The sequence below is a fragment of the Ornithodoros turicata genome, chromosome 5, assembly GCF_037126465.1.
Source record: "Ornithodoros turicata isolate Travis chromosome 5, ASM3712646v1, whole genome shotgun sequence".
Lineage (NCBI taxonomy): Eukaryota > Metazoa > Arthropoda > Arachnida > Ixodida > Argasidae > Ornithodoros > Ornithodoros turicata.
Genome location: NC_088205.1, coordinates 31821879 through 31838156, shown reverse-complemented (window position 1 = coordinate 31838156; position 16278 = coordinate 31821879). Strand labels below are relative to the sequence as shown.

Here is a 16278-nt window from a genome sequence, read left to right as displayed (position 1 = left end):
AATGAAAGGAAAGAGGGGGAAAATAATTGAAGAGGCCCCCGTGCCATACGAGGTATATCAGGGACCGAATCACTAAAATATAAAATAATAGATAGGATAGTAAAAGCGGGAGTGAGTATAGGAAGGAAGTGGAGAGGGGCTAGCGAGATCACAAGGATCAAGCTCAACAGGACCGGCGGGGAAAGAAGACCCCATCAATCCCGACGTCCATTGATCTGCCCACCCGAATTCGCCATTACACTCTGATGTTTTCAGTGTCCGGTACCAGTTTCTGCTAGTCTCATTTTTCGTTATTTACAGTCCCGCAGCCGTCATGTCGCTTTTTGGAGAAACGTTCTCAGAAGTAGGAGTAACTCAGCTACGACCAAAAAAGATTCGCAAACTGGTTATCTGTCATCACCCCGCATCATCATATTGCCATCACATAGTTGTGACGTGGCGCGTGTTCGCGGTGCTCATTCGTATTGGTGGAATCAAGATGTTTTGCGACAGGCACGTTTCTCAATGACTGGAACTATATCTGCTGTTTATTTCATTTGATGACAACCTAAAGGCCCGCAGGGCTTCTTAATTTGTAAGTGCTTTCCTGGAACACACTTACACCATGAGGGTTCTTCTTTCCAGTGAAAGAATCTGGGCTTATCCTGCTGCAGAATATGCCCAAAAATGTTGACATGGAAACACTGCAGAAGAAACTGCTCCAAGAGTTCCCGGCAATCATCAACGTACATGAGTTTCACCTGTGGCAGCTGACCAACAGCCAACTGATTGCTACGGTGCATATCGCAGTGGACAGCGAGGCGGCCTACGCCTCTCTGGCAGGGAAGGTGAGCCGATTCCTCAAAGATCAAGGAATTGCGCTGCCCACAGTGCAGCCGGAGTTCTGTCAGGGCGATCACTCGGCCTCCCCGTGCATATTGAGATGCTCTAAGGGCAAGGCATGTGGAACGTTAACATGCTGTCGCGAGGACCACGATGAAGCCCATGGCACAGCTAGGCGAAGAAACGCGTCGCACGACAGGAAGGAACAAGCGCAGCAACAACTGCAGGCTCCGCTGCTTCAGGAAAATCGCACCTCTTCATTCCTGCACCTGGATGAGGGAGCGCTCGGCCGCGTGAATAGCCTCCAAGAGACGGACGTTTGACATCACATCTGCTGGTCGATGCTGGAAGACGTGTTTCGAACGTCATCGAGACACTACAAAAAAGTGCGCTCGCTTCCCAAGTCCCAGCTTCTAGGATATGCGACAGCTGCTCAAGGGTGTGGCATCTGGCCGCGTGCCACGTGCAACCGGCCGGCAACTGCCTTTGGTATCGATAACTTTCAGCCCAATTTTCGGAAGACAACGGTGTAAAGGCTAAAATAGTTATTCCCCATGCAGCAATGCAAGGTATTGGGGAATTAGTGCCAGAATTTTTATTCATCTCCTATTGTAAATACCATCAGCCGGTCACGTGTCTGGTGCTTTCATATACGGGACATGAGGATAGTACAGGAGCGTTCACGTTCCAAACTGTACTCGATCCTTGGCACCACTGTTGGGCCTCTCACAATATGTCATGATAATAGTTCATAATAAGTATAACTCGGTCATTACTTGTCTTTGCAAACGGGACCTGATCAGAATTTGTGTGTGGATTTTATTTTTAGACGTTTTCGTACAAAGGATTCTTGTGCCTCAGAAGCACGTTTCTTCTTAGCATCTACTGGGAGCAGACTATAGCAACGCTTTTGTTATTCCCGTGCGGATGGGAAGGTAATACCGTTTAACCAATCGTCTATTTGTCATCAAACGTCGATGGAGTAATGGTGGCACCTACATTGGCTACATTCAAGGATAGCTCATCAGCATAAAAAGAGAATGGACCACTGAATGGGCTAACGCATCGACTTATTCGTTGAAGTTTTAGTTATTTCCGTAGAGCCTGATATTGCACGTTTTAACATCCGATATTAAAATTGGATCACTCCAAGCGCAGAAACTAAATACCAGTACACCTGAAGGTGCTCACGGAATTCTAACCACAGGAGGTCGAAGCTATTTTCGTTTGTAGCCTGTATGATGGCAGCTTCAGTGTCCGTGAGAAATATATGCTCCATTCTATATTTGCGAATACATATACAGGGCGGTATTTATCCTTTACAGAGCAGCGAAGTTGTCTTTTTTGCAGTTACGACGGCTGCTTCGAGGCGGACATCCTCTCTCAGAGAGTATGTAACTGTAAGGTGACTATTTACCTACGTATCTCCTCGTTGAAAGCCATTCTATCTTTTTAAAATCCTGAAACGAGCCCGTGCCGTGAAATATTCATAGCCGAATTTCGTACGCAAATATAAGCCGAAACCAAAACCGTGCGCCTCAGGTGAGCATGACCTTCGCCGACAGAGGCTTATCTGGGCAGCAAAGCGGTTGATCTAGCCAGCACTTCAGCAACTACCCCAGTCATCTCCATCGCTCCAAAGCAAGTGGCCCTCTGACGTGAAGTGAGCGCTGCAGGTCGGCCCGGTTTCGGTTCATTTGCATAGCAAAAATTCGGCGCTGGGTACTTCAACACACGTGCGTGTTGCGGGACTTTTTAAAATGGAATGGCCTTCAACGAGGGTTGTCTTCCATTCAGCTATCTCGCTTTTTGCCGGAGTCCCGTAATTACAGAGTTAATTAATGGATTTTAGGTATAATTAGTCAAGGCACAATCTGTGACTTTTTCTCGCAGTTTCCCTCCACGGTTTGTTTGTGGAAATAAACTAATTATTATTATTATTATTATGTTGTAGTTACATACCATCTTCGAGAGGATGTCCGCCTGGACATATAACTCACTTGCAAAAACGACATCTATGCTGCTCTCATAGCTTTTTTTATAAAAATCTGTAAAGGCTAAAAATGAGCACCCTTTTTAATTACGAATACAATTGTGGCAGGAAATATAATATGGCCAGACCTATGGCCAAAGGCTTTCATCGGTGGATATTCGGGACATCGGGACTATCGAAACGGAACGTGATGCAAGGCTCGTCGCATGACGACAGAATTAACGTAAAAAGTTGTAAATGTTCTAGAAAGGTGCCTTCTTTTGTCGGATCAGAGGTGGGAGGCCCATGAAGAATTACTGTGTCCGTAAAGGGCACTGGGGTACAAAAATTTATCCTCGCGGAATGAAAGACATGGTGTCACCTTAACACCAACACAAAAGGAACGGAATTCATCGGTATGTGTCCTTCGTGATTTACGATCGATAGAAAAACCGCAATTTACGCCTTTCCCTCTTCCTCTTCTTTTCAAGAAGGCCGTCGATGCGGAGAGGGCTCTCATTGGTCTCTTGAAACGATTTCTCCAATCATGGCGGGAGAATGTTTCAGGAGACCAGTCCGAGGCCTCTCCGCATTGCCGCGATCCCTTAAGAAGGAGAGGGAGAAGGAAAATGTAAATTGCGGGTTCTTTCGCTCATAAATCACGAACGACACAAACCATGAACTTTCGTGTTGGCGTAAAGGTAACGGCATCTTTGACTCCACGAGGAGTTGCTTTTGCACTTTAGTGCCCCTTTAATATATCACAAACTTATTTCTAAAATAATACATGATACAGCGTAAAAATTACTTTACGAACGCATCTTTACTCTCAGGTGCTATCAGCTCGGCTAATCAAATGGCTTATCTTCGTTAATTAGTGCGCAATTTGTAGAAGCGTCCCATCAGAGGACAACTGATGGTGAATCACTGACAAAGACTTGATACGTTACTCCCTCTGTCTTCGTGATGCGAAATAGTCATCACATCATCCAAGGTCATCGTTATGTGAACACGCACATGAATAATCCATCAGTGACTCAAAGTATACCCACCGAAAGGTGTCTTGGGTGCTGGCCCGGAAATCAGCTCATACCTGCCATGCGCGCCCTTGTGTAATTCCTCGTCTCGACTGCCCTCTTTGACACTTTGTGACGCTCTTTGTTTTTTGTGTATTGAGATTTCGCACGTGGACTCTCCTACACTGTTGCTTTTGGTGCCAAGTTTTGTGGTGATGTTTTCATCCATTCCGTTTCAAAGTGTATAAATTTGTGTAGTTTCCCTTCCTTTTCTGAATAACGCGTCCTGGAGTAGCCAGTCCCGAGTGGCTCGGGACTAACTTCTCAATTTTTTCTTTTACAAATCAATCAATCAATCAATACCCACAATGCTTTACACGCGCTGGACGTGGGTATGCTTTGTTTGTCTGCACACCCTGCACTTCAGCTTGAAAATCCCCCATATTATACAGTTTTTCTAGAAAGAAAGTCTGCCATACTTTCATAAACAACCGAATATTATAGTAGTGCCTTTCCCATTTATACAGCAGGGATCGCTCCATAGCATGAGGATGAGCGGGGAAATTGTTGTGCCCAAGCTTTTGAAGAAGCGATATGCCGTAGAAGAGTGGTCTTTATATGAATGTACCGTAACGCTTGTCACGGTGCTTGTCATCCCACAAGATGCTCACCCACACATGTGCCAGGGGTATGTTTCATAAATTGGTAGTAGGTATGACGCTTGCCGTTCGTACCGTCCATGATCATCACCGTATCTCAGGGATTCGCACCTGTATAGCATAGGTGTCTGCTCTCAACCATTGTTCATGACTGCCCCAGTGACACAAAGGTTGTGACGCCACCTAGCGCCCGCACAAATCCGTTGGAAACATTAGCACTTTTCCAAGGAGATCCAGCCTATCAAACGTGCCTTTTTAATATCTTAAAACGAATATTTACCACATTATTTAGAGCGCCCACTTCTGTGCTCCCCAAGGGATACTTCTGAGATTGCCGACTCTGTCGCTATATGCGTTACGCGATGCATGCCTTGGTACAGAGCTTTTGGTTTGGACGAATGTGTTGTGTGAGCTGTTTATATGGCTGGTTTGTTTTACGGTTAAACATTGACGTTGTCAAAACTAGACCTAATGGGAGAAGACTGTTAGAAGTACAAATGTGCTATTTTTACTGCTCCTGCGGCTGACCATTTTACGGGCAGACGGCTGACATTCGAGCTGTACCTGATGTGCCATACCTCCAGCGTACCATGTGTCTTTTATATTTGTGCACACGTCACCATCGTTCCTGCCATTGGTATTGTAGTTCTTCTAGGGAAGAAATGTCGCGTTGACGTTTACAAACCCGTTATGCTGCCTAGTCATCTTGCTGTCTGCAGCGTTGTGGGATGATTTCTTGCCCGTGGTGGTGATGCATAACTGTGATACCATGGATGTAATTATGTTTTACGACAATTGTTGAAGTTTCAGTGTGACCTGCAATGAAATGACACGGACAATAAAATGAAGAACGTCATAAGGACGTGAGGTCATATGTGTGCGTTGACGGCGAGATATTCACTCCCCGCAATCCCTGCCCAGCCATAGATAGTTTGATTTTTTCTCCGCCAATACAATGTTTGCATAATCGGAAACCACTGGGAGCGATGGTAGGATGTCGTCGTAACGGTTCAATTGAAGATAGACCAGAAGCGAGGAGTCATGTTTAATAGAAGGATAGCACTGGCTTGCATAACAAACAAAGTAACAAAATTTGTCTGGACGTTTCGACGTCTATGCAGACGTCATCATCAGCAAAGAAAAAGAAAAACAGCGCGCCAGTCCTTAGGTCTTATAACAATCTGGCAGTGGCCCCTGCCCCTGTGTGGCCACTGCCAGATTGTTATAAGACCTAAGGACTCACGCGCTGTTTTTCTTTTTCTTTGCTGATGATGACCTCTGCATAGACGTCGAAACGTCCAGACAAATTTTGTTTCTTTGTTTACTTTTGTTACTTTGTTACTTTGTTTGTTTGTTATGTAAGCCAGTGCTGTCCTTCTATATAACGGTTCAATGTTATAATATCTTCATCCTGAGGTCCCTTGCTCTTGTAAGCCAAAAATGATTCCCATGTCAGTATGCGAGACCGATAATCCAACTCCGCACAGCAATAAGAAACGAGACAAGTTTCGATCATGGCTCCATTTTGGGTCCATTGGCGGCACCAGCGAGGGGATACAAAGCAAACTACGCGCCTGCGCCTACCATAGTTGAACGTTTGAAAGTAGAAATGTGGCCGTCCGTAAGTGACCATAAGGCGTAAAACTGAAATCGCATGGTGCATTTAGCATTGCGTGAAACCACTCGTAACGGTTATGTTACATTTCGCCTATTCCTATTTCGCCAAATGCGATTTTTAGGATTAAGAGGGCGAGAGGGGTGCTTGCCATTAGGCGAAATCGGACTGTCGTGCCAAATGGGACTGCCAACAAGTGGGCATTACTATCACTGATTCACGTCAGCAGGGAATGAGTACGCCCCTGTGTGCAGTCTGGATACCTTACAAAGTTCTCATCAAGTGTGGCGAAAAAGGTAGGGTGTTCAGAAGGACCGAGTGATGTGGTTCAGCATCAGAGCCAGGCCCACGGTGCCTGTGCTGTGACTCCGACAGTCTACGAACTCTACTACGAACGGCACATCGGGACACCAAGTCTTGTGAATGAAATTGCAAACAATATAATAATCGTATTTTCCGATGCAGTACTTAAAACCAAAATGTCACTTGTCTTCCCAGTGGTGCCAACCTCTGGTTGCCTTTTCGCGACACTTTGTGTACACCGTTGTTCCAACAAAATTCCCTCCTTTGACGACTTGTTTCTGATCCTGCAAGAGGAGGCCCCGGATGTCCCATAAGCCACTAGCTTTCACGACTACATGTGGTGGACACATAGGTTGACGAGGACGGCGCAGTATTTTCCATGTATACTATAGAAATACAAATGTTGCAGTGCTTTGAAAAAAGAGAGAGAGATAGGGCCCCGCTAGCCTTTATCTCACGTTTGCAATGCTCCGTGTCAAGGTGAGAAGCATGTCGAGAAGGGCGCAGACACGCTGTAAAATATTACTGGGCTGTGGCACAATAAGGCCGGTTTCACACTAACGTTTTTCTTGCTTGTGTGTGTTGAGCCAAAAGGGACCCATTGGAATCTACGGGGCTCGATTGCCCTTAGTTTCTTAGGGTAGCTCAAACGGACCACAAATACGGTAGTGTGAAATAGGCCTAATGATAAGATGATGATGATGATAATAATGATAATAGTAGGAGAAAAAATAGAGATGTGAGCCCGCCTACCGCGGGACAAGCTAATCCATATCTAGTAAGAAAAGGATGAAAAAGACATGTAAAAAGACTAGAACTCTGCTATCACGACGGTCCAAGTATCTCACAAGTTGCAAGCTGGCAGTGTGAAACCGCGCACATTCGAGAAGAATATGTTCCGAATATTCACGCACACCACATGTTGAACACAGACAACGACGAAGGTCGAGCGCCTATCGTGAACAGAAATGTGTTGGCCAATGGGACATTCAGTCGGAGTCTGTGAAGCAAAGTTTCGAGCGACTGGGACATCCGCGGAGGGATTCGGTAAGAAAGGTTCGGGTCAATTCTGTGCGGCAGCGACGTCGGCTCTGCTGAACTCGACCACTGGCTTCGAACTGAACGATTGCGGATGACGCCCCACACAAGGCGGCTCTTGGAATCGGAAAGGATTGATCAGTCATCAGATGTTGCTTTGTTGGCAATGTATTGGACAGCATTCAGAACAGCGTACAGCTCTGAAGCCGTAGAAGACGTCTTTAGCGATAAGCGTACAGCATCATGGTCACGTGGGATAGGGGGGGATGGATATGGAAGTTTACTAATGAAAATGAAAGGTCTGCTTGCCATTCTGAAAAAAAAAAAAAAAAGGAAGAACCAGATAAATCACAGTCAGTAGGTGTTCACAATGAAAGAGTGTTCGTAAGCCCGAAGCTTGGAGAAAGCGGAGGAAGGAGTGATGACGGTCCGCTGGGAGGCCGGGGAACGGGACGCAGTTGGGTAGCCAATGAGAGAGTGCTGTATCCACGATGTAACATACGATGTCAGAGGCGTCACGGTGGAGAAGGTGTTGCCGGCAGTGTAGGATGCAGTGGGGAATATCATGCACCACGCCACAGCTGGTGCAGAGCGTAGTGCTGGATTGACCAATTTTGAATAGAAGTAGTGGAGTGATTCCTCCGATTCATCGGGACGAGTTCAGCGACACGTAAAGGAGTCAACAGAGGGTCGATTGACTGTACGCATCTGTTCTAGGAGGCAGCCTCAGCTCTGAACGCTCGTGCACGAGCAGACCGGCTGCGGATAGACAGACGGCAGGCCGAGACAGTAAGGGGCAGGTGTACAGTTGGAGGAGTCACAACTGCTGCAGCACTCGTGCAGCCGCATCTGCGCGGGGGTTACCGGATAGGTCCACATGGGCGGGGATCCATTGGAGTGAAAGAACATGACCATTGGCGCAGAGACGATTCTATGTCTGGGTGATCATGCTGGGTAGATTATGTATGAGGCTGGGGCGGGAAAACAGCAAAAGAAGGAGGGACGCCCTGGTTGTCAGTGAGGGCGACCCAGGACTGCTCTAGTGACAAGCCAGCAATGCATTCTAGGGCTGCGAGGATGGCATACTGTTCCGACTCAGTAGATGACATAGGCTTGTTCGTGATCTGTATCTGTGATGTAAAAGGCTGCGCCCCCGACGTGTCAGATATCGCACAAGCATCGGTGAAGATTTGACGACAGTGTGGGTAGGTAGAATGTAGGTGTGCGTGTGCCAAGGCGAGCTGATGGTTCACAAGAGGGGAGATTCGGGGAAGGTTCGGGATGTATAGGGTGAATGAAGGGGCGCGCAAGGGTCCACGTAGCTGGCGCAAAGGAAGGAGCAGATCTCGTGGGCGGGAGATAGTCTGTTTGGCAGGCAATAGCAGTGCTAAAGGTGGATGCAGGGCAACTTACTGCAATCTGGCGAAGGGGATGAGAAGGATGTGTCAGGCAGCGGGAGTATACGCGAAGTGTAGCTGAGTCCCGTAAAATGGGAGTAGGGTGTTCCCTAGCTTCTGCGAGGACGGAGCAAGGTCTCCCTTGTTCAAGGGACCCCTAGACAGACACGGAGACTGCACTCTTGGAGGTTGAGAAGCTCTCGGTCTTGGGTAGGGCTGATACCCTGGATGATAGGCAAACTGTATCGTAGCGTGCACAAAAATAAGAGCCGTATGGACACGGTGGAGGTTGTGGCAGGACGAGCCCCAGGACGCACCTGCGACACGCTTGAGGACGTTAACCAGGCCAGAAGCTTTGCTGGATGACGAACGCACAAGAAGATCCATGTGGTATCGGTGTATGCATCCGTGAAAATCATCACCCTTCCGTTGACCACCGAGCTCATACCAAGACAACTCATACCAGTACAACTCATACCAGACAACTCATACCACACTCAACTCATACGGGGACAACCCATACCAAGACAACTCATACCAAAACAATTCATACCGGGACAGCTCATACTGAGATAGATCATACCAAGTGAACTCATACCACACTCATCTCGTACCAATTCAAGTCGCGCCGACATATGAGAGAAAAAATATCACAAAACGTGACTTATATAGTGAAGGAAATGTACGGGTCCCACAAATAACAGTTACTGAAGCATGCTGAAGGGTTGTTGAAGCGCACTACGTGGGAAATAAGTAGTCTTGAAAAGAAACCAAATCCAAATTGTCCCACATTTCTGTCGTCGCGTGAACTAATCATTTGAGCACTAGCTTCGAGCACTAATCATTTGGGTAGGTGAACAGCCTCAACCTGTATTTTCGCTCATCACAATGCTATTCGTAAGGGTTCCATTGGCACGCTTTTCGAGGCGTTGGTTTCGTGATGCCTTTTTAATTTTAATTTGATTTAGCTGTTCGATTTCAGGTCAAAGCTCATGCCGCGCTTAACTAGTCTGAACTCGTCCGAACCGAAGTGACACGAGGAAATGCTCTGAAGAAAATACACAAAGCTCGCATCTCACAATTATTGAAGATCATTAGAGAATCATTGAAAGGTACTACAAAAATTATTGGAACTGCACAATGAGGACACTTTGAGTAATAGTCCCTCCTGTCTTATTCATGAGAAGTGTGCCAATGAACCCCTTGCCGTTAGCATTGCGATGAGCCGGAATACGGGTTGAGGCCGTTCACCTACTCGAATGATTAAGTAGTGCCTTAGCGTTCCACGCGACGGCAGAAATGTTGGACAATTTCTGCTTTTGAAATTTCTTGTTTCCCATGTAGTGCGCTTCAACGACCTTTCAGTGTGCTTCAGTAAATGTTATTTGTGGGATTTGTACATTTTCTTCACTATTAAGTCACTTTCTATGATATTTCTCCCTCGTATGGTCTTTCCCGGCGTGACTTCAATTGGAATGACACGGTATGAGTTCAATTGGGACGAGTTGTTTCATAACAAGAAGAAGAAGAAGGGTTGTCCAGGTATGAGTTGAGTGTGGTATGAGTTGTCCTGGTATGAACTACTTTGGTATGAGAAGGTGGACAAGGTCTCGGAAGGTGGACAAGCCGTGGCAAACTCTAGGATATCCTCTTCCGCCAAGCTCTCATAAAAGATACGGCGGCCGGAGTAGTAGGGAATCCAAAACGTTTAATGACAATGAGATGTATTTACCAGTATGCACACAATTTATAGGTTGTCAAAAGACCGAATAAGTCATCGTGGAACGTTCTGCATCAACAGATTACAGACGGCGGACACTTACAACGTGGCACACCGCCGTTAGCTACCACGGTGGCGCCATACATTGACGATGGACATGTCAGCTGACGATGACGATGACGCTGACAGATCAGACTTCACGAAAACGCTATAAGTAAATACCGCGCCCACGGGAAACTTGAGTTCCGCCAGCGTCACCCACAGTCCCTCCCCACGCCGACCGTGCCTGCAGGTGCCGCGCCATATCGAGAGCAAAGGCCGCCTTCCGCTGTGTCGAGGCTAAAATTCTGGACTACATTGGTACAGTAAACATCAGTGCAGAAACTCTAAATTTTTGGCAATTGATAAGTTGATAAGTAAATTTCTTTTGGCAATTCTTCTTCATACTTGTGATAAGTTTAATGTGACCAGACGTCCCGATTTTGGCAGGTGAATTCTGCTTTTGAGGTCGTGGTCCCGCTGTCCCACCAGCTTACTTGAGGACGGTGTTTTATCCCGCTTTTGGCTGGAACGATCCTCGAATGCCAAAAAAATGTGGCGAAACCACCCCATCGTATGAATGTGTGCGTGAGTGGGAAAACATGTAAGAGTGAAAGTGGAATGAGTGAGTGAGTGCATGTGTTTGTCCCTTCAAATGACGCACCCTTGGAAGTCGTTGGGCAGGTATGTTAGTTTAGCTCAGTTGGTAGAGCCCTGGACCGACAATCCAGAATATGTGGGATCGAGTCCTACAGCTGGCTAACCTTTTCAGTGACTTTCTTCTTTCGTTGTTCTTAGGCCCTTGAGGCTTGTGTGGTGTGTTGTCCTAGAACAGAATAGAATAAAAATAGAAAGAAAAAAATTGAAACTTAGGTTGCACTAGTGTTGTCCTTTCTTCTCTGTTCCAGCATCAGAACATGAATTTCCATCAGGGTTTTCTACTGTCACGTTGCCCTCTTACGGCTCACATCTTTCCACGATCTGGCCAATGGTATTATGATGCGTTCGCTAATACGCCATCTCCATGACAGTACTTTGTGGAAAACAATTGTGGAAAGCAGATGGGACGATGCCATAGCGCACAAATATGTTCGTGGACCTCTTGTGGACTACCATTTCGAAAAGTTGAGGCTGCTACAACTGGCTGAACCACAGCTACCTGAGACGTCCGTTGTCGCATTGATCTTACACGGTCTCCCCGTCCACGCACAACAGATGGTAAAACTCAGAGGAGTGAAACGACCCGAGGCACTTCTTCAGTGTTTGCGAGACATTGGAGAAATACGTGAAGTCTTCAGAGAACGGGACGGACACGATACGCGTCAGCATATTCAGCCAGGACAACTGCCTCTGCCGCTACGGACAGCACACCGGAAGCTACATGAGTCGTTCTGGCGCGACAGCGCACGGCTCTCGACAGCAACAAGGGCCTGCGCACGCTTTGCAATTGCCTCAGTGGGACGCGAATTGTCTTGATATAGTGATCAACCATCGCGACGCTGACGATAATGACAAAATGGAAGTTCAGCGATTCAGGATGTTCTGGGTGAGATTTTCCGTTCACATCCGTCCACTCAAACATAACAAAACCTCCCGTGGTGTTCCTGGGGATATCCATTCACGGAATTTCGGATCTCCCTGGGAGACAGACATTTTTCTGACGAACGTCCCCCACATCTCCGAGTGGCCACGGTTCGAACTTCCCACATATATGCGTCGTTTGTCCTCACAGGGTGTTACACGGATGTTACATGTCTGGACATTGCAGGGACTTACTTATGTACGTGCATAGGTCGTGTGGATATACAAAGATCCGTATAGGGAGAAGCATTTCTCCGGCGTTTTCGTAGAAATCAGCTGTTTTCTTCCTGCCATTTTGTTTCAACCTCCGCGCCCACACCTTTCAATTTCTGTTGCTCCTCTTAACGGTGCATCATCCAACGCGTAAACAACAGATACACGCAGGAAAATAATAGCGAAACAATCTATCGAAACAAGAAACGTTACAAATTCATTAACTTCGAACTGTGACTAACACAGAGTTAACGCTGAAGAACAGAGAAACACTCTAAACGGCACATCATCCAACGCGTAAACAACAGATACATGCAGGAAAATAATAGCGAAGCAATCTATCAAAACAAGAAACGTTACAAATATATTAACTTCCAACTGTGACAAACGCAGAGTTAACGCTGAAGAAGAGTGAAACACTCTAAACGGCGCATCATTCAACGCGTAAACAACAGATACATGCAGGAAAATGATAGCAAAACAATCTATCAAAACAAGAAACGTTACAAATTTATTAACTTCCAACTGTTACTAACACAGAGTTAACGCTGAAAAACACAGAAACGCTCTAAACGGCGCATCATTGAACGCGTAAACAACAGATACATGCAGGAAAATAATAGCGAAACAATCTATCGAAACAAGAAACGTTACAAATTCATTAACTTCGAACTGTGACTAACACAGAGTTAACGCTGAAGAACAGAGAAACACTCTAAACGGCACATCATCCAACGCGTAAACAACAGATACATGCAGGAAAATAATAGCGAAGCAATCTATCAAAACAAGAAACGTTACAAATATATTAACTTCCAACTGTGACAAACGCAGAGTTAACGCTGAAGAAGAGTGAAACGCTCTAAACGGCGCATCATTCAACGCGTAAACAACAGATACATGCAGGAAAATGATAGCAAAACAATCTATCAAAACAAGAAACGTTACAAATTTATTAACTTCCAACTGTTACTAACACAGAGTTAACGCTGAAAAACACAGAAACGCTCTAAACGGCGCATCATTGAACGCGTAAACAACAGATACATGCAGGAAAATAATAGCGAAACAATCTATCAAAACAAGAAACGTTACAAATTCGAACTGAGACTAACACAGAGATAACGCTGAAGAACAGAGAAGCACTCTAAACGGCGCATCATTCAACGCGTAAACAACAGATACATGCAGGAAAATAATAGCAAAACAATCTATCAAAACAAGAAACGTTACAAATTCATTAACTTCGAACTGTGACTAACACAGAGTCAGACTTGTACAAAATACTGCGTAAAAGTATTTAAAATAAGATACTAAATACTCTATGTAAAAAGTATTTAAAATAGAGTACAAAATACTCAAAACTGAAAGTAATTTGATTACAGTACTAAATACTCTAAGAAGTATTTAAGCTACTCTTTAAAGTACTTTAGAAGCAGCAGTAAGTGAAACGCGTATTCTGAACGTGACCTTACAAGTGAAAGGAATAAACTTCATCAGCCTTGCTTAAGCATATCTTTCATTTGCAACGTCTTGGTGCTATGTCAAGTAATGTTTGGTGAACTTTGGTGAACCCAAGTAATCTTTGTTGATATGTTCTGACCCAAAACTTCGTAATCCCTCCTGTATGTCCGTTCGGGTCTTTCAACCTCTGGCACGTGTTTATTGCTTTGGTCACCAAGGAAATAAATGCCGGGATTCTCTTGTACCTAATCCCCTGGTGACACACCTGGCAATATGAATAGGAACGGGTTTCTGACGAAGTTGGCTATTGTACAAGAGGATAAATGACAGATTCGCGAATTCCCGAAAAAAGAAAAAGAAAAAAGGTGTTAAATTCCAGTGAGCTGAAAATCTCGGCACGGCGGGAAGTGTGCTGGATATGGCTTGACGAGGAAGGAAAGTATTTTGAGTACTGAGTAGCAAGTACCGAAAAAAGTATTTTAAATAGATTAAAAATACTTGTCGCAAAAAGTATTGAGTAGAGTACCAAAATACCGGAAAAAGTATTTAAAGTACTGTATTTTGAGTACGTACTCAAGATACGTACAAGTCCGCACAGAGTTAACGCTGAAGAACAGAGAAACACTCTAAACGGCACATCATCTAACGCGTAAACAACAGATACATGCAGGAAAATAATAGCGAAACAATCTATCAAAACGAGAAACGTTACAAATTCATTACCGTATTTTCACGCGTATTAGCCGCGGCTTATGCGAGATTTTTTGTTTTCGCGGACGCTCTGCGGCTTATCCGCGGGTGCGGCTTATCTGATGACTATTTTTCCCTGGTATTTTCCCAATACCCTGGACGAAACGAAAGGGCAGACAGTGCGTCATGTTTTTCGGAACAGGCCCGCCCTGCCAGTGCACGAACAATACCGAACAGGGACGGGTCCACATTCGAGTGGTCTGTGGGTTGCTTTTGGCTTTGCTATGGATTGTGGCGTCGTTCATGATCTCAGTTGTCTCGCGACGTAAACTCCCAATTATTATTATTACATTCGATTGGACTGACCTTCCGGATACACTCCCCCACGCAGCTTTAACAAAAGGGGTGACAGTGAATCATGTCTCCTGGGCCATGTCTTAGTGAGCCGCTCTGTAATATTTCTGATGTTAGCCTCTTTTCTGTGGAATAAATGATACCCGTTTCCAAAGCGATAAAGTCTCTATTGATTTTGTATGTGCATCACTGGTTTAGCGCACAAAGCAGTCGCGTCGTATTACCCGCGGCTTATCTGCGAGTGCGGCTTATCTGCAAAAACATTTTCAAAATGTATCTAAAAACGAGTCCTGTGGCTTATCTGCGGTGCGGCTAATACGCGTGAAAATACGGGTAACTTCGAACTGTGACTAACACAGAGTTAACGCTGAAGAACAGAGAAACACTCTAAACGGCACATCATCTAACGCGTAAACAACAGATACATGCAGGAAAATAATAGCGAAACAGTCTATCAAAACAAGAAACGTTACAAATTCATTAACTTCGAACTGTGACTAACACAAGTTAACGCTGAAGAACAGAGAAACACTCTAAACGGCACATCATTCAACGCGTAAACAACAGATACATGCAGGAAAATAATAGCAAAACAATCTATCAAAACAAGAAACGTTACAAATGTATTAACTTCCAACTGTTACTAACACAGAGTTAACGCTGAAGAACAGAGAAACAATCTAAACGGCGCATCATCCAACGCGTAAACAACAGATACATGCAGGAAAATAATAGCGAAACGTTCGATCACTACGAGAAACATTTCAAATTTAATAACTGGAAAGGAAAATACTCTATCATTTGAAGTATCCTAAAATCATCCTTGCGACCTAATCTAGTCGAACACTATACAATTTTCATTCTGACAGACACTATAAACATTACCTTGACGAAGTGTAAAGGCAAGCTTGCATCCCAACAGGATACTCTAAAAGGAAAAAGTGTTCTGGTGACTTCCCCATTGTATACCCTCCGCACTGGGAGGCTCTATTGTGGCCCTCGGCAGCCGTAACTACGGAGTTCTAGACGTTTTGTGGCGACGAATATCTTCTATACGATTGTGTATATGTAGAAATCCGTGAATCGCCGATGCTTAACTGCTTCGGAAAGTTCGGCTTTTGTGGAAGGAAAACTATAGCATCGTTTAGAGCATATACAAAGAAACGGCTGTCACGTGCCACGCACGTGGAAAGAAACTGGTTGCGCGCATGGGCTATACAGGGTGTTTCAGTTAAATCCCCGGGCTAAATAATTCGCGAACCGGTGCACCAATCGAATAACTTTCTTTTTTACAAGTATCTGTCCAATACCGCCTACAAGATGCGCACCGCGTGAATGAGCGGGAGGCGCTCATTATTTAAATAAAAATGCAAATGAGTTTCGTAAAAAAGCGTA

The 16278-nt window shown here is 45.2% G+C and overlaps 1 protein-coding gene across 2 annotated transcripts in view; it reads left to right on the top strand.

The window, feature by feature from the left end:
• The window catches only part of LOC135394297 (proton-coupled zinc antiporter SLC30A1-like), a 53254-nt gene extending 47923 nt beyond the window's left edge, over positions 1-5331 (top strand). For both annotated transcript variants that reach the window (XM_064624984.1, XM_064624982.1), the window contains one exon: positions 625-5331. In XM_064624984.1, coding sequence (XP_064481054.1) covers positions 625-1145 — 521 coding nt within the window. In that variant the 3' untranslated portion in view covers positions 1146-5331. The remainder of the gene's footprint in view (positions 1-624) is intronic.
• The last annotated feature ends 10947 nt before the right edge of the window (positions 5332-16278 follow it).